The sequence below is a fragment of the Carya illinoinensis genome, chromosome 3, assembly GCF_018687715.1.
Source record: "Carya illinoinensis cultivar Pawnee chromosome 3, C.illinoinensisPawnee_v1, whole genome shotgun sequence".
NCBI lineage: Eukaryota > Viridiplantae > Streptophyta > Magnoliopsida > Fagales > Juglandaceae > Carya > Carya illinoinensis.
In genome coordinates this window covers 54,350,679-54,369,111 of record NC_056754.1, presented here as the reverse complement: position 1 = coordinate 54,369,111, position 18,433 = coordinate 54,350,679, and the positions used below count along the sequence as shown (strand labels likewise).

General features: G+C 33.5%; 3 protein-coding genes across 3 annotated transcripts; 1 reads left to right on the top strand and 2 right to left on the bottom strand.

Annotated features, from left to right (window-relative positions):
• Positions 1 to 5,405: 5,405 nt before the first annotated feature.
• On the bottom strand, positions 5,406 to 6,455 carry LOC122305370 (histone H2B-like). The gene has a single exon (XM_043117858.1). The coding sequence runs from the start codon at positions 5,998 to 6,000 to the stop codon at positions 5,617 to 5,619; it is 384 nt and encodes a 127-aa protein (XP_042973792.1). The 5' UTR covers positions 6,001 to 6,455; the 3' UTR covers positions 5,406 to 5,616.
• A 1,157-nt stretch (positions 6,456 to 7,612) lies between these two features.
• Positions 7,613 to 14,350, top strand: LOC122305369 (succinate--CoA ligase [ADP-forming] subunit beta, mitochondrial). Its single transcript, XM_043117857.1, has 12 exons — positions 7,613 to 7,927; positions 8,612 to 8,722; positions 9,044 to 9,155; positions 10,782 to 10,846; positions 11,236 to 11,313; positions 11,476 to 11,550; positions 11,659 to 11,811; positions 11,934 to 12,068; positions 12,352 to 12,516; positions 13,204 to 13,326; positions 13,823 to 13,894; positions 14,016 to 14,350. Exons 1-12 carry the CDS (start codon positions 7,826 to 7,828, stop codon positions 14,091 to 14,093), a joined length of 1,269 nt encoding a protein of 422 aa, XP_042973791.1. The 5' UTR covers positions 7,613 to 7,825; the 3' UTR covers positions 14,094 to 14,350.
• Positions 14,351 to 14,788: 438 nt separating this feature from the next.
• LOC122305367 (long-chain-alcohol oxidase FAO2) lies at positions 14,789 to 18,433 on the bottom strand. The gene is made up of 3 exons (XM_043117856.1): positions 17,915 to 18,433; positions 17,506 to 17,778; positions 14,789 to 16,659 (listed from the first exon to the last, which is right to left on the bottom strand). Exons 1-3 carry the CDS (start codon positions 18,134 to 18,136, stop codon positions 14,932 to 14,934), a joined length of 2,223 nt encoding a protein of 740 aa, XP_042973790.1. The 5' UTR covers positions 18,137 to 18,433; the 3' UTR covers positions 14,789 to 14,931.

The following is an 18,433-nucleotide window of genomic DNA, read 5'->3' as shown; positions in this document are numbered from 1 at the left end:
CATTTAATCTTAGATTTTTATCAAAAATAAAATATGTCTGATGCATATGAACTGAAATCTAGAAAAATAAATAAATAAAATGTAGCATTTAATTTAAAAGAACTGGTGAGCTTTTCTAATGAAACCAACCTCGGGCTACAGTAGTCTGGTTTCTTTCTTGTGTGGTTTGTGACGTAATCAGAGGTTAGAAAATTAGTTCATTGCCGTCCAAACAGGGCAAAGTGTATATGTATGTATATATAAATATGCAGTCTAAAAGTCATCTCCATTGCCCTAAAACAAGCACGAAGAAAAAGAAAAATATTCAGACGAAGTCAAATCCAGTATTTATATCATGCAAACACGTTGATTTATGTTTTCATTTAGTTTTAGACTCTAGGAGTTGGTTCAAGTGGTAATTAAAAACTTTGATCTTAGTGATATGTTCCGTCTAAAGTTTGAATCATCTTGGATGCAAATAATTTATAAGTCATTGGATTGGAAAAACTTCCCCTTAAATTACTTGAGGGGTGCACTTGTGAAAAATTCCTCATCGAGAGCCTGTGTACTATAAGATGGGTGTAGACTTTATTCTCGTAGTCGGTATCATTTATAGGTTGTTTGAATAATGTGATTAAATGAGATAATTTTAGATAAAAATTAAAAATTAAACAAAATATTATTAAAATATTATTTTTTTATATTATTATTGTTTTAGAATTTAAAAAAGTTAAATTGTTTATTATATTTTATGTAGAAATTTGATAAAAGTATAATGATGAGATGAGATAAGTTTAATTTTAGGAAGTAGTGTTGAATCTTTGCTTTTGATTTTTTGCGAGCATTATTCCTTTCACTCATATTGTAGATTTTGTATGAAAAAATTAGTTTAATTTGGTTACATGAATTAATTAAACAAAATCATAAAATAAAGAAACAAATTGTATTTTTAAATGTAGGCACAGATAAATTATAATAAGAGAACTACTATATATATATAAAAGATTTATATAAAAATAAATTCATAAAATAACATAATTTCTTGTGATTCGTTAAGTATACTTTACGATAAAAATAACTTTACTATTACTACATCAATATACGTTACTTTTAGTTGATTTCTAGATATATGGATTGTCATGAAAGCGGTGCTTGAAATAGTTCATAATGTTATAGCTTGCTTTTATTTATTGGTTGCCATAAGAAACCATAATAAAAAGGAGCAATTATTGCATTTTGTTACATGAGGTTATTGAAAATCTTTTTGTGATTATAACAATTTTCTTTCAAGAAATGAGAGTTCGTAAACTCTCGATATGAAATAGCAGCTAACATAGGTGGTGAAGAGAGCCCAAACTTGAAACTACCATGGTGGATTAGATATGTTGAAGTCCCAAACATCAGTGAAAAATGGATGATGTGGGCTGGTCTCGTTTGTTTACACAAATGATATGAGATAAAAGTTGAATAAAATATTATTTTAAAATTTAAAAATGTTAAATTATTTATTATATTTTGTATAAAAATTTAAAAATTTGTAATAATTATATAAAATGAGATGATATAATTTATAAAAACAAACGAGACCTTAACAAGGTAGATCGATAGCGGATGATTATAATGTCAAAATTTCGATGTCGTTTGTAACCGCTCAAGAGAATCTCCATGACACATATAAACTATACTTCAAAAGAACTTTTCGAATAATAAAATCAATTAGAGCTTTAATGGAATCGAAATAAAGAACAAAATGTTTTTTTCTCGTATCAAGTAACGTAAGATTCAATATCTACACTTATCGTCGACAGCTCGAGTGGTATACTTCTCCTCGAAGATATAAGTGGATAACGTGGTGCCAAATCTCTGTCTCAATCTTTGGGATTTCTTTTACATTTTGGGCAATAGAATATAAGAAAGAAAATTGAACCAATTAAAGCATATATATATATATATATATCTAGAGATAAATGATATTTATAATCATAAAATACGTAAATATTATGTAATATTTTTTAGAAAAGTATACAAACAAGAGTCTCACATGAAAAAAATAATAATAAATTTTTAATAATAAATATTATTATTTTTAATAATTACGTGATATCGTATATAGTATTATTTATATATATAGATTATCTTTACGAAAAGGAGACGCTACAAATGGTAAGAAAGCCGTGGAGGAAAGATAAAAAGAAAGATTCAACTTGCATCTCATAAGAATAAAAAAGTGACATTAATTGATATGATTTCAATTATTTTTGTCATCGTATCCTTTTCGTCCTACATACGCAAGACCATTAGCATCAACGATCGAGGTCTATCTTACCGGTACAGATCACTCTCTATTTGGTTTTGGACCACACTCTCTCGCTCATTATTCCATTAGTGACAGATTTTTCTCCTGTTTTTAGGATCAAACAACATAGACAATTGCCCCTTGCTTGTGATTGTAGTGTTCTTTGCTTACACTTCTCAGTAGTTAGCATATATGTGTTAAATATATAGTAGTACTGTATTACGTAACAAGTAAGATTAGGAGCGAACCTCAGTGCACAAATTCTGCACAAGTCTTTTTGTAAAAAGAGTGACCCCCACCATGCCAGATGTTAAGACCATGCCATCCTCAAATAAATTTGTGTATTGAAAAGTTTCAAACGTAGTAATTGGTTAATAATCTGGAAATTTTTCTATATATATCAGATTAAATACGTAACTTCTCTTTTATGAATGAACGGAGGCTGTTTTCCAAAAAAAAAAAAAAAAAGTAAACCCCACCATGAAAGAGTGCGACTTTCATATTTTTTTCTTGATAGGGTCTATTTTTTATTTTTATTTTACTAAAGACTTGCGTGATGTCTGTGCATTTGAAATTTGTATATATCATTATTCATTACGTAATTTGATGCTTCGAGAAGTTGTCAATATAGTTAATCTTTATATCTAATGATATTCGCCTTTCTTACTGAGAGTTTTGGAATGAATCTCAAACTCTATACCTTAACTCAATTCATTGTCAAACGGAAAGTGCGTCTAATATAAGAGTAATTATTAGGTAGTTTTATAATACAGACGATGTGATACTCATACCTTATTATCGGATGCCATGCTAGTAAAAATCAAGATTTATTTAAGTAATTTTTATTGTATGGTATATTATGATAGGATGAGATCATCTCTATTTTGAGAGTATATAATAAACTTCTACAATATAATATTTCTATGTTTGAGAAATTTTAGATATAATATTTCTAGTTGTATGATTTTTTTGGAGGGGGTATGATTATTTTCTCAACGGCTACCGCACCATTGTTGATTGTTGGCGAAGAGTAGTTTATATTTTATGGTTGTATAAATGGCGAAGCGTAGTTTAAAATATTTTTAGTTATTAATATTGAAAAGTAAATCTCATATTACGTGTAGACAAAGTCTTATATATGTTTATAAGGTTAGAATAAATATTTCTCTTTAGATCGATTTTATGAGATGAGTTAAATTCATAAATTTTTCATAATACCAGTGCCTACCATATGATGAATAGGGGTCCACACTATTTATCTCGTGACAAAGATCAGAAAAAATACTGATCTGTACATTAGGGATAGTATTGAGGAATAAATCTCACATTGCCTGTAAATAAGGTATTGAACATGTTTATAAGATTAGAGCAAACCTCTCATGTTGAACCGATTTTAAGAGATGAGTTTGACTTATAAATTTTTTCAATTAATAGAAAAGAAATGTACTTTGTAACCTTCAATTGCAAGAGGTCTTACACTTTTACATATGAATTATTAGAACAATCACGCGGGTCCTATATATTTGCCCATAAATGGTTGGTAACTTAATAGATTTAGAATCACGAGACCATGATATCCGTGGCTAATTCAATCACAGACCATAATAGTCACTTCCTTTATTATTAGAAAAAATAAAAATTTAAAATATCCAAACAATAGTTTTGAAGAATAAGTTTGAGAGGGTCAACTATCATTTTTCATTTTATTCGAACATACTTTAATCTGATACTTTGTGTATACTAATTGTTGTGTATGCTTTTATTAGAATATGACATTTTGTCTATTTTCTTTAATTATCGGAAATTATGTGAACCAATTAGAAAAGATTTGGATAGTGAGTTGAGATGATATAAGATAAAAGTTGAATAAAATTTTATTTGAATATTATTTTTATTTTTAAAATTTAAATAAATTGAATTGTTTATTATATTTTATGTCGAAATTTTTAAAAATTTTAATAAATAGATGAGACGATATGAGATGAGTTGAAATACTCTCTCAATCCCTACAAGGCCTTAAAGACCACCGAGGTGCACTCACATACATCCCATGTATTACACCCTATTTTTGTATGATACAACCTCTATTCTTTTACTTATGTTTGGATGATATAAACCATTGGATAATGTTAAGGGGATCGATACTTTTACTCTCAGTGTACGGATAAGTTCAAATATTTTTGTTAACATTTTTAAATATTTTTTAAAAAATATACAAATTTACTAATAGTCATTTTCTTAATTATTAAGTATATTTTTGTTTTAAAAAAAATGTCAGTCAAAACTATTGGTAGAAGTATCGGTTCCTGTATCATTTTCCTAAACCATAACCCATATATACTTTTTTTCACACATTAACATTTTACCAAGTTGGTTTATTATTCAAACATTTTAAAATTTGGCCAATTATGCTGTAAAGACCTAACAACATTAATCTTCAAAACATTCAAAGAAAAAGAAAAAGAAAAATAATATTTAGGACATGCAAGTTCGGTGCATCCTCTTCGAAAAAAATGGGAGAATGTGTGACTCATATAAATAAATTAACTTTTTAATAGTGGACCATATTTTTTTTTAAAAAAGTATTCGAGATTTGCATAACCTAAAACTGTATTTAAAATTACTCAAAAAAAATATATATGTCAACATTAAAAAATCTTCATTATTTTTATTTACAGAGTTATCACATTTTTTGTCTCTTTCTCAATCTATCTCTTCCTTATTTATATGGTATCACAAATTTGTTAATATTCATTATACAAAATTTGTATGTATAGTCATTTTTATGTATTTTTTTTATGCATTCTACTGATATGATTGATTGATTATTAATAAAAATTGATGCAGCTAATCACATCAGTGAAGTGTGTAAAAAATACTTAAAAGTAACTGTATATATTATAACTCTTTATTAGAATATTATTAAGTTTACACAAATACTATATATAATCATTTTGGTGGATGAATTTGCGGACGAATCCCGCTGGCATGCGAGTTAAAAAATAAAGAAAAAATCTAGTTACAAGTATAATTGTATATTAATATGTGTATCAATATATTGTGATTGATTAAAAAATAGATTTTATTGAAAATAGTGCTAATTTAAATTTTAAATATGAAGAAATTAGTATTATTACATAGATTAATATGCGACTTTATTTATATATAGCAAAATTCAAAAATGAAACGGTGTGTTCTAATATGGGCAGAGAGAAAAGTACGCCGAATGAAACGGTGCGTGGAAGACGCCTGAGTGATGCGGTGTGTTTTGATCTCCATCTCCAATATGATCCAACTTCTGCACAAAAAACCAGCAAGTCCATCAACCGGCACCACCTTGTCTAAGAGCTAGTAAACTTGGTGACCACATTGTTCCCCTCAGAAACGGCGTGCTTGGCGAGTTCACTGGGCAGCACGAGGCGCACTGTGGTCTGGATCTCCCCATAGGTGATGGTGGGCTTCTTATTATACCTCGCGAGCCGTGAAGCCTCCTGAGCGAGCTTCTCGAAGATGTCATTAATGAAGCTGTTCATGATCCCCATGGCCTTGCTGGAGATCCCGATATCGGGGTGGAGGACCTGTTTAAGCATCTTGAAGATATAGATCTTGTAAGTCTCGATACTCTTATTGGTCTGCTTCTTCTTCTTGTCTGAGGCGCCAGCTCCACCTTCCTTCGGGAACTTCTTTTCGGCCTTTGGCCGCTTCTTCTCCGCTTTGGGAGCCATAAGGAATTAACGGGAAATGAAATGTTAAACGTAAAAGAAAAGAAAGCAAGTGCGTAACAAAAAATTACAAGTTTGCACAAATGATCAAACTGCAATTGCATAACAAAAAACTACAAGTTTTTGGTCGGTATCTCAATCTTGCAAATTACATGTAATCTTACATATCATTGGATATCTCAAACTTTATAAAAAATAAGAAAAAGACGCCATGAGAACCTAATGTTTTTGCAGAATACCTAGGCAAAAATAAGAGTGAGAGTAGATAGCAACATTGCCTGCCTCGTCTTCTTCCTTGAGTGCAGTAGACCTTCAGATCTGACGATTAGGAGTGCATACTGAAGATTGACGGTACCAATCTGATTGGAAGAAGGAACCTCAGAAACTACGATTGGGACTCGTTTTGCACACTGAAGAGGGAGGAAACGGAAGAACGATTGGATCTCAACAGGAGCTGGGTTCTCTTCTTCGTGTTTTTCTGTTTTTTTTTTTTTTTTTTTAATAAGTGATGACGTGGCGTTCTGACACGTCAGATTTGAGCTAGAACTTGTCTGCGTATATAAAAACTGCTGGACTGCTGCTTACCATTACCTATTTTTTATTCACTTTATTAATATAATTGATTAGATTAATTTTTTAATATCCAACTAATTATATTATTGAAGTATATAAAAAAATATGTAAAAATAATTGCATATAAAATTTTTTTTTATAAAATATAAATAATTTTTATTTTTTATTTTATAAATTAACGTGATTTAAACTAATACATCAAATTTATTTTATAAAAAGTGTTTTACAATTTTTATGAAACACATTAAAATAAACGTCAGTTGATAATTTTTTTCTCTGATATATATGTGTAGGCTAATTATTTATATTTTTAATATCATCACTTATAGGCTTACAAAATAAGTTATAAAAAAAAATAATGTTACGTATAATTATAAAAGATACAAATACCGTTTAATTATTCTGAAAAAGAGTATGTTTCATATTAAAAAGTTTGTTCTTTATTCATTTGGATCTTGAATTTATTTAATTTTTTTAAAAAGATTGTTAATGCATTTCATAATTATAAATATTATTTTTTTATAAAACAAATAACCATAAATTCACGTGGTTTAACATAATACCTCATATCTATTTTATAAAATGAGTTCTACGACAAAAAGATTGAAAAAAGAATAAAAATGAAAATAGAAATAGGATATAGAAAAAATATAGAAATTATATTTATAATAATAGAGTTTGCAATCACTATGTATTTTTTTTAAGTGAATAAATATAAAATTTATATAAAAAAATTAATATTTTAATAATAGTCTACTCTTTTACAAAAGAAGTATATAATATTTACACAATCTATGATTATATTTAATTTATTTTGAATACAAATTTCAGATTTATCTATTTTTGTGTGAAACTTATACATCACAAATATTATTTTTTGGAAAAATAAATTTATTTATTTACACATTAAATAATATTATATATAATTATAAAATATGTAAATATTATAAAATCGTTTAAATAAAAAATGAGATTTATTATTAAAAAATTAATTTTTCTTTCTTTTATAGGTTCTATATTTATTTTTTTATATTTTTGAAGTGATTACGCAGAGAACTTGCACACTCACGCGTTACGTTGGCCAGGGTCCGTTTCTCTGAACTACTTTGACCCGATCAACCTCCGAATCCGGCACTCTCTCTCTCTCTTTGTCTGTGCGCGCGCTAGGGTTTGAGAGCTTGCTCTTTAGGGTTTCACGCCCAACACTCTGAATCTCTGATTCTCTCTGGCCGATTTTCAATAACATATTGGAAGAATGGTGAGAGGATTGCTCAACAAGCTCGTCTCGCGCTCTCTCTCCGTCGCTGGAAAATGGCAGCAACAACAGCTCCGCCGCCTCAACATTCATGAGTATCAGGTCCCCTCTCTTCCCTCCGCATGTGTCTTCTTCTCTCTCTCTCTCTAACACACGAGCAGACACATACGCGTGTATACATATGTGCGTATGGATCAAGATTTTTTTTTTCTTTTTCTGTTTGGTTCTGAAGAAAACTCTGGAAACTGAATGGCAACATTGAGTTCTACCGCTCATGTTTGCTCTTAATTTCATAAATAAAAAACATAAGACACTTCATTTAGCCGAGGAAAAAACTGCTACATTGTTTAACTTATTGGAATGAATTAGCCTATTCTGAAGTCTGTGTGCAGAAGACCATCCCATAAATTAAATATTACTTAAATGGTAATATTAAGTAAAATTTAGATTTGTAATATTGAAAATTGAAAATTTACTTTCTAAATCAAATTTATGCAATGTAAATGGTGGGGTGTAAATACCTTAGAATAGAAATACTCGAAATTTCTCATGGAATTATTTTTGCTTTCGTTCATTTTCTCGGCAACCAAACAGAGCATAATTCCGGTGCATGGATGAAAAAGTTTAGGGTTTCTATACATTTTCTTGAATTAGATATGATTTTGGTGCGAAATATGTGGATCTTTGTGATGGTTCAGTCATTTAAAATTTATCGAGTCCTGATTTGGTTTGAAAATGTTTATTGGATGTGGCTACTAACTTTTGTTTGGCATTTGTTGAAAACAGGGGGCTGATTTGATGGCCAAATACGGGGTCAATGTTCCAAAAGGTGTTGCTGTTTCTTCTGTTGATGAAATCAAGAAGGCAATGCAGGATGTATTTCCCAATCAAAGCGAGGTAATTGTTTGTAATTCAAGGCATTGGTGTGTTTTATCTTTCATTCCAGTGGAAAGTGACCTATATTTGGCTGCTGCTTAGAAACTGCAGAAATAAATGCAAAGCATAACTTTGCCTCTATTTATTTCTGTTTTGTGAAATAAAGGAAGTTTTGAGATGCATGCATGTTAGGGCCGAAAAGGTCCTTTTTGTTTCTAATTGGATCCTGAACAATAAGCAGATGGGAAGTTTATAATATTGTTTCCTCTTATGATACGTCTTCTCAGTCACCACAGTTATGGATGGAAAAAGAGGAATGCTAATTTTGATTTTATTGTACAGTTGGTGGTTAAAAGCCAAATTTTGGCTGGTGGAAGAGGCTTGGGAACATTTAAAAGTGGTCTTAAGGGCGGAGTTCATATTGTTAAGGCTGATCAGGTTGAAGAGATAGCTGGTACTGAAGATTATTTCTAACTTTTCCTCGAGAAGATTTTGGTTTAATGTATTGTTATTCTTTGTTGATTTGTTGTAACCTCATTTATTGGCAATATGTCCCATGGATAAGCATGTAGCACCCTATTTATTCTTGTAGCTCTGGTGCATATCTATTCTTAGGCTAATCTATAATCACATGGGGTTTGTTTCTATAGTCCCCACAGATACCAAACCAGGGACCAGAGGAAATCATATAATCAAAAAATCGAAACTGAGTTTATTTGGATTGTTTTGGTTTGGTAATGTTTTAAATAATGACACAATTCATCATTATCAACGTATGCTTTTCCTACATTGGGTTGACCCATCACAACCTATGTTGGGGGAACTTGTTTCTGCTTGTTTGTGGGTTAAGTTTCTTTCAATAGATAGCTATCTTATTTTCAAAAGTGCTAGGGACTACCAGCCAGGATGCAGCCTAAGGGTCAAACGGTAGGCTTGGGATAAGCTATAAACTCAGACATCGTGGGTTCAATTCCGCATTATGAGTTCCCCCTATTACCTGATGCATGGTTCTGACAGTTGGGGTCTTGTATCTGGGATTTACTGTTCAGGGATGGGTTCGAAGGGCCTTGCCTTTGTGAGGTTCCACATCTTAAAAAAATGTGCTAGGGAACTTTAATGCATATCATGTTGTTCTATATGATTTTTAACATTCCCTGACCAATGTAAACTCTTCCCTTCCTGAAAAGGAATGGTAGAGGATAAGGTCACAGTTCAGCCATCAATGTTGTACTGTTGTGCAGATTGTATTTACCTATAAATGGAGAAAAACTGTATGATTTAGAATTAAAGCAATAGAAGGGTGCTATGGCAAAGCCAGTATGCAGGAACTGTGGTGGCCCAGCCATTCCTGGTCAAATATCATTTGAGGAGCACCGACTTACGATTGAGAATACTCGATTGAAGGATTAATTATACCGTATATGTGCTCTGGCAAACAAGTTCTTGGGGTGGCCTCTCTTGTCCTTGGCACTCCCATTCCTCTCCCAAGCTCAAACGAAAGTTTGGAACTTGGCTGTACTGTTGTGCAGGTTGTATTTACCTATAAATGGAGAAAAACTGTATGATTTAGAAACTTTAATTTTAATTTTTTTGATTGGCACCGGGTATTTGGGAAAAGCATCCCGACTAATCCTGGGGGTGCATGGGCCCTTAGCAAGGTGTTTTCTACAAGTGCACCTCGGGTAATTCAAGGGAAAAATGCTCTACTCCGATGGCCTCTAGAGATTGTTTACATCCAAGGGGATTTGAACCTTAGATCTTTTGTTTTTTTTTTTTTGGGGGGGGGGGGGGGGGGAGGGTGCATGGGCCCTTGGCAAGGGAAAAATGCTCCACTCCGATGGCTTCTAGAGATTGTTTACATCCAAGGATATTTGAACCTTAGATTTTTTTTGGGGGGGGGGGGGGAGCATACCCCCAAGCCCAAGGCCTTTACCACTCGAGCCAATCCCCAGGGGTTTAGAAATTTTAATTATGCAAAACTTAGGACTTCTCTTTTTGATAATTTATTTATTTATTTTTAACTTAGGACTTTTCTAAAACATACTTTCTAATTTTAATATTGTAATTATGTTGCATTCAGGGAAGATGCTTGGGCAGATACTTGTCACCAAACAAACTGGTCCCCAAGGCAAAGTTGTGAGTAAGGTAATGCATCTTTATTCAGTCTATTTGGTATGGATCAACAATTGTGTTATTGCCACTTCATTTTATGACTATTTGTGGTCTGTTCTTATGTTGCCTATGCGTGTTTAGTACGATCAACAGTCGTATTATTGTACTTTGGTACCAATATATCAAATGATTCTTATGCTGATAAGTTCGAGTTAAAATGGCACCTTCCACAATTAATAAGAGAGTGGAGGGTGGAATCATGGATTCAAGATACATGGAGTGTGGCTGTAATTAATAATTCATTGTGTGTGTGTATTCATATACTTCTTTTCCCTCGGTTCTCAATGTAGCAAATCTCAAAATTTGACCATCTAGTGCCTATCGGGCTATCTCACAGACTTCTTTTTCTTTTTCTTATACAGGTGTACTTATGTGAAAAATTGTCACTGGTCAATGAGATGTACTTTGCTATCACTCTGGATCGTAAAACTGCTGGTCCAGTATGTTCTGAAACTTAGTATATAACCTTTTTGTTTGACATGAACGAGTTGTTTTATTTTCTTAATAAGTTCATGTTGCTTTATTTTTCATTATCAATGTTGTCATTATGCATAATAATTTAATATCCAGTATGCTTTTGCAAATTTATTTTCTTTTTCCAGCTTATAATTGCCTGTAGAAAGGGAGGAACCAGCATTGAGGACCTTGCAGAGAAATTCCCAGATATGATTATAAAGGTTATCTTTCTCTTGTTTTATTCTGAATGGTTTATCCTAATTATTGTGACAATCTCTTCTTTGTTTGCTATATTGGCATGTAATAGTTGCCTTGTTTTTTTTTAATAGGTTCCTATTGATGTTTTCCAAGGAATTACTGATGAAGATGCTGCGAAGGTTGTTGATGGTTTGGCTCCCATGGTGGCTGATAGGAAAGATTCAATTGAGCAAGTGAAGAAATTATATGAACTTTTTTGCAAGTGTGACTGCACATTATTAGAAGTGAGCTTAAGCTTTTACATTGCAGGAGTGCTATTGATGTTTTTCTGGTTTTGGTGGCATATTTAGAGATTTTTGTAAGGGATATATTTGTTGGAACTTTGAACTATGGTTCTTCTGGACAGATCAATCCCATTGCGGAGACTTCTGATAAGCAGTTAGTAGCTGCTGATGCTAAGTTAAACTTTGATGACAATGCAGCCTTTCGTCAGAAAGAGATATTCACTCTCCGTGATCCATCACAGGAGGATCCTCGAGAGGTATTTTTTTCATTTGCTTATTACGTATATTTGTTGAAACTTATTTTCTTTTCCTAATTTTACTTTTTTGGTGGTATAAGAACTGATCATTTGCAATGGTTTGAAGAATATAATTATCACTTTATTCGTGAAATTTTGAACAGAGAAGACTGAATGTTGTATCTTATTGGTAAACATCCCATTTGAAACACAGACACAAATGCCATGTACATTAAGTTAGACTAAGCAGGAGCAATATAGCTGTTTACTCATGGATCTTTCATTGTGCTTTTACTTCATACAGGTGGCTGCTGCTAAAGCGGATTTAAATTATATTGGCTTAGATGGAGAGATTGGTTGCATGGTGAATGGCGCAGGATTAGCAATGGCCACAATGGATATAATTAAACTGCATGGGGGAACTCCAGCCAATTTTCTTGACGTAGGTGGGAATGCTTCTGAAGGCCAGGTAATGACTTAGCTTTTACAATTTTCATTTTCATGAATTGTCATTTATTGCTTCTTGTAAGTTGTTATCTCCTTTTGTGACCGTTGTTGTGCTTTTTCTGTCAATTATATATGTTGGTTTTTCATTAACATTATAGGTAATTAGAAGGCTGAATGTGCTATTTGTGCATGCGTGTCGAATATTGATGATGCCTTGATATTTTGTTTTTCCCATTTTCTGAGTCTGTTCTTGGACAATCTTAGGCCTTGTTTGGTAACAGAGATGATATGAGACATCTCAAAACTTCTCACAATTTCCTTCCCAAACATCACTCAAATACAAAACACTTTTCAATTTCAAATCTTCAACTTTTTCAACTAATCATTATCCAAACACAAAACCTTATACAATTTTCTCAAACTTCCAAAAAAAAAAATACAACTTTTTTAAATTTCAAAACAAAAATTATATTCAAACAATTTTTCAACTTTATAATATTTTTATTCAACTTTATCTCTCTTCTTTCTCAAAACTCAATAAAACATCTTAACTCAAATCATTTCACTACTATTAACAGAATTTTCACAATTTCTCATTTCATCTCTTCACCCATGCATGTCTTTAACTTTTACAAGTTTGACTTGTTACTAGCCTTGAGAAATAAACTCTAAATTATGAGTGCTTTAATAATTAAGTTGTATGAAGCAGGTGATTGAGGCGTTCAAGATATTGACTTCGGATGAGAAGGTGAAAGCAATCTTAGTGAACATATTCGGGGGAATAATGAAATGTGATATAATAGCCAGAGGAATTGTCAATGCTGCCAAAGAGGTTAGATCTCTGTCCATTACCTCATGTTCATTTGTAAAAGATTTTTTTTTTTTTTTCAGTAAATAAGATTTTATTGATTGTAGGAATAGGCAACATGTTCATTTGTAACAGTTACTTCTTTTTGGAACTATTTTTTCCATTAAGTTTTGTAACCGGTTTCTTCTTCTTCTTCTCATCATCTACTTATTGTCCTTTAATCCATAAAAATCTCTGTATTTCTGTGTTTTTAATACATCATCCTCCTATTTTAATATGATGGCATTACAAAATAATAGTAAAAAAAATCTGATGAAGAGAATTTAAGTTTGGTGGGAATCAAGAAGTATTTGAAACATTTAAAGGAGAAGTAAAAGGGGAAAGGAGGTAGAATGTTATTGATTTAGACGGTGCTGTCATATATTAGTTGTTACTTTATTTTGCATCGCCTGAATTTGAATGAATCGGTGCTGAGCCATTTGCTGAAGCGTTTTAACTTTTTCTGGGCATTGCGATGAAGGTTTCACTGAAAGTACCAGTGGTTGTTCGTCTTGAAGGCACCAATGTTGACCAAGGAAAGAGAATCCTAAAGGTAAAACTTGATCTGCTATCAAAACGTTGGAGGAAAAATCCGTAATGTCATGTGAATCGCCTCCTAATAATTTTTTGAAGAAATTTATTTTTATTTATGCTGATTACTGATTGGTGTGCAGGAAAGCGGTATGGCATTAATAACGGCAGATGACCTTGATGATGCTGCCGAGAAAGCAGTTAAAGCAGCATACAAATGAGGGAATGAATACCTTGGTTACCTATATAATTTTATCCTCTTCAGCATGATTTTTTTTTGTTTTTTGGTTGGGGGGAGTAAATATGATTTGCTCTGCTAGTGTATTTTTGGCGGAAATACGTGTAGACGGTGTCCCAGTAAAATGGGAATTGATGCAAGATTTTGATTGAATATAGAATTGTTAAAAACTTGTCCCAATAAAGTTGAGCTCCCTAGAATTTTAAGAGGATCTCTGGGGGTTGATGCTCTTCTACTTTATTTTTATTCATATACAACACTTGTCCTCACTTTATTTTAAGGTGATTGCTCGTTTGAAAACCATTTTAACTCAATTCATCTCATCTCATTATTATAACCTTTTAAAACATCCATGTAAAATATAATAAAAAATTTAACTTTTTCTAATCTCAATTTAATTTTTTCAAATTTTAAAATAATAATAATAATATTAAAAAATAATATTTTATTTAATTTTTATCTTTTTTTTAAGACCATTTCATCTATCTCTGAATCTCATACCATAGCAAGACTTGTATAATATTGACGCAAAATAGACTTCCATAGTTGCATACAATATGGTTCTGTTTGCCTATATACATACATATCAAATAAGGAGACGATTATAGAGAAGGGATTGATTTTTGATGCACAATAGAACTTTTGGTCGGTTTTGCTGAATGAATAGAGAAAAAGAAGTGGGAAGGAAGAGCATACTTCATTATGGGTCTCTAATCACCCAAACAATTATTTAGTTTTTTTCTTCTTATTACACAATCGTTCTTGGAGGGTATAATTAATTTAAAAAAGGGGAAAATTGGTTATACATGACCTAGAATGATTTATTTCTTCAAGGACTCTGCAATCCTCTTGGAAATGCAGTAAGCAGTGGACTGGATTGTAATCATGGGATTGACCCCAACTGCAGTAGGTAGAACACTTCCATCACATACAAACAAGCCTTTTGCTTCCCAGCTTTCACCATTTTCATCAACTGCACCCTCTTCTTTTGTAGAACCCATTCTACAAGTTCCCATCTGATGTGCAGAACCATATAGAGTCCAGTGTTCTCCTCTTGACCCTACCCCTCCAACTACTGTCACTGTGTCCAAAAACTCCTCCAACTCCTCCTCTTTAATTCCTTTACATTGAATTCTCTGGCCATCACTCCTAAAGGTGCCCACTTCAACAGCTCCTGCGGCAACCAAAATTCTTATAGCCTGCCTCATCCCAGCTCGGAGATTTTCTTTATCCATTCGACTTAATCGATATGAAATCTTACCCTCTGCCTTCACCTCTCCTGAACCCTCATCTCTTATCAAAGCTAAAAGCTGGCAAGTTCTAGCAAACTTCACCATCCTGTCCTTCATGTCAAGCCCCGAAATCCAAGGACATAGAGCACCAAATGCTGCAGGTCCAAATGCCGGAGTTTCTATAATGGCTCGGGTTGTGGAATCCTCTGAAACCACCTTATGGAGTGAAGTAATAATCCCTCCCTCATACATTTTGCCCCTAAAATTTGATGTGTGTTCTGGAAAGTGTCCCCAGACGAGTTGAACAGGGTGGAGGTGAAGGTTTTTGCCAATGTTTGGATTCTCCAAGCCACTAGAGATCATTAGAGGTGGAGTCAAGAGAGACCCGCATGCACATACTGTTACTCTAGCCTCAATTTGCAACTTCTTTGTGATAGTCTCACTCATAGCTGTTGCAATCACTCCCAGGCATTGCTTTCTCATCCTTGCATTCTTTCCATTCTCCAATATAAATTTCTCAGCTTTGCTTCCTGTTAGGATCACTGCACCACAGTTCACAGCATCGACCAGCCAAGTTGAATCAGTGCCTTTCTTGTCCCCTGTTCTACAACCATATAAGCAAGAGCCACAGTAATGATTTTCTGAAGCATTTGTTGAGACTGTCTCAACTTCCAAGCCAAGATTCTCACACCCTTTTCGGAGTACTTGATTCTGAAAGCTTTGTTCCTTGCACTTATCTGTGACACCAATCCTCTTACAAACGGCATCCATGGCGAACTGATAGCTTGAGCTTGCATAAAGTGGGATCTTATGATCAACAGACCACTCTTGAAGAACTGAGTCTGGTGTTTTGATAGATGCAGACCAGTTTACAGCAGAGCCTCCACCGACAGTTGAGCCAGCAAAGACCATAGTTTTCCCATCAAGAGTTGACAATAGTCCACCTGACTCATATAGCTCATTCATGGAGGGGCCCTCCACAGAAGAATAATCTTCAGGCACAAAATAGTTACCTTTCTCAAGGACGATTACTTTCTGGCCAGCGCTTGCAAGAACAGCAGCTGCAACCCCTCCACCACAACCAGAACCAACAACCACAACATCACATTTGATCTTGTATATGTTGTGCTCTGGATCTTCAATGACTTCAAGGCCTTTCTGGGCGAGAGATTGGACAAGTGTAGAGTCATTTTCATACATGGTTTCAATGACTCCCTTCTGGAGAGGCCTCTCCTTTTGGGATTTGGTCAACCTTTCTCTCGTGTCAACTCGGTATCCAATTGCTTCCCATGATGCGTTTTCTGAGTTTTCATCAGTCTGTAAAACACACACACACGTAGAAAAATGAAAAAAAAGTAACTTACTACTCTTAATACGAAAAACGAACACGATAATTTTTCATATTCAAGTGAAATAGATATATTTTTCTGCATCATCCAAGACATACCCCAAAATTCTTTTTTCCTCAAGATGGAAAATTGGACACAGTTAAAATAAAAGGGGAAAGGATGCAAGATTATTCGTATTTTCTTTTTAAGAGAAGACATCATCGTCCTGTAAGAATCAAGATACGTATCTTGTAATCTGATTAGGAAACAAATGTAGAATTTCCTATAAAGTTCAGAATGAGGTATCTCGTAGGACTCCCGAACCCTGAACATTTGATATTAAGAAGGGAACAAAAAAAAAAAAGAAAATTAAAAAGAAAAACAAGAAGAGATCAAAGTTGACCCTCAAGTCTTCTCATGTTAAAACAATACTGATGATAATGAGACAAATCAATTATATGTGTGAAAGTTTTTCTTTGTCAGACTAGTTTTGAAGCCAAACAGCAGAAGAAAAACGGAAGTTGCACATATAGCCACCACCAAAAGCATGCATCAATAAAGAAGCCCACATCCAGAAAGGTAATTCGGTTAACAGAAAAAAGTGTTTCTGCTTAAAAGGTACAAATAAAAACAACATCAAAACATTTGCCAAAGCGTTTCCACGATCGGGTTTCATATGACATAAGTAAGTCTTCAAATACCATATATCCATATGATATGTGAAGTAAGTTTTCAGAAGATGTTCTCTATAACTGGTTTGAGAAAAAAAAAAAAAAAACACAGAAAGGGCCGTAATTTACAAATAGAAGGAGGAGATGCGGCTCAAAAGCATTACCCTTGAGAGGAAGTTGAAGAAGCAGAAGACTTTAATAACTAGAAACACTTGTCTTAAGGGTACCAGACCCCTTTCCCTCGACCATTTCTTGAGAATTTCTTCTCTCTTCTCCACAGAAATCTCGGAGAACCTAAGAATAAATGGCCATTTCGAATCAAAGCACAGAAACCCACAAAGCAATAGAGTCCCTAGTCTGAATGAGAGCATCCTCAGAACTAAGCTCACTAGGAATACAGCCTGTGGTAGACACCTCTTCACCATGAGCTCCGCTACCTGTTCAGTGTTTTCCATTCAAAGATAGAAGACATTATACGTATTGATTGCTTGATGACAACTCCAAGAGCTCTTTTTTTCTGTGCTATAGAATTAAATGTTGAATTAAAACAAAGATAGGATATAGACAATCCACCTCATCGGGGAGAGGAGGATGAGACCCAGAAGCTTTGTAGAAGGAATGAAGGGCCTGGTCAACTGGGTTATCCTTGCTGATGCTCTCCCATGGCAGGGGAGGGATGAGAGCCTCACAGATGGCAGCCAGTGATTGGATCTGAGCAGAAGAGAAACCATGGCTGTAACTGCGCTCTCTCCTCCCCCCTCTCAACAATGGGTGACTGCTCTTCCTTCCCTTCATCTCTCTCACTCTCCTTCTCTCTGTATTTCTGGAGATATCTCTGTATTTTCTTACTTTGTTATGTTTTTATAGAATTCAGAGATAACTTGGTATTTATAGAGTTGTTGCCACTCTGGGTGAGGGATTATTGGTTTTCGGGAAGACCTGTCAGTGAGAGAGAGAGAGAGAGAGAGAGAGAGAGAGGGAGAGAGGATTGACTACTGGGAGATTTTCTGGTAAATAAATTTAAGAATGCCACAGCCACACTCAATGCTAACAGCTAAGGTCCATGGCTATTCAATACTTCCAACTAACAGA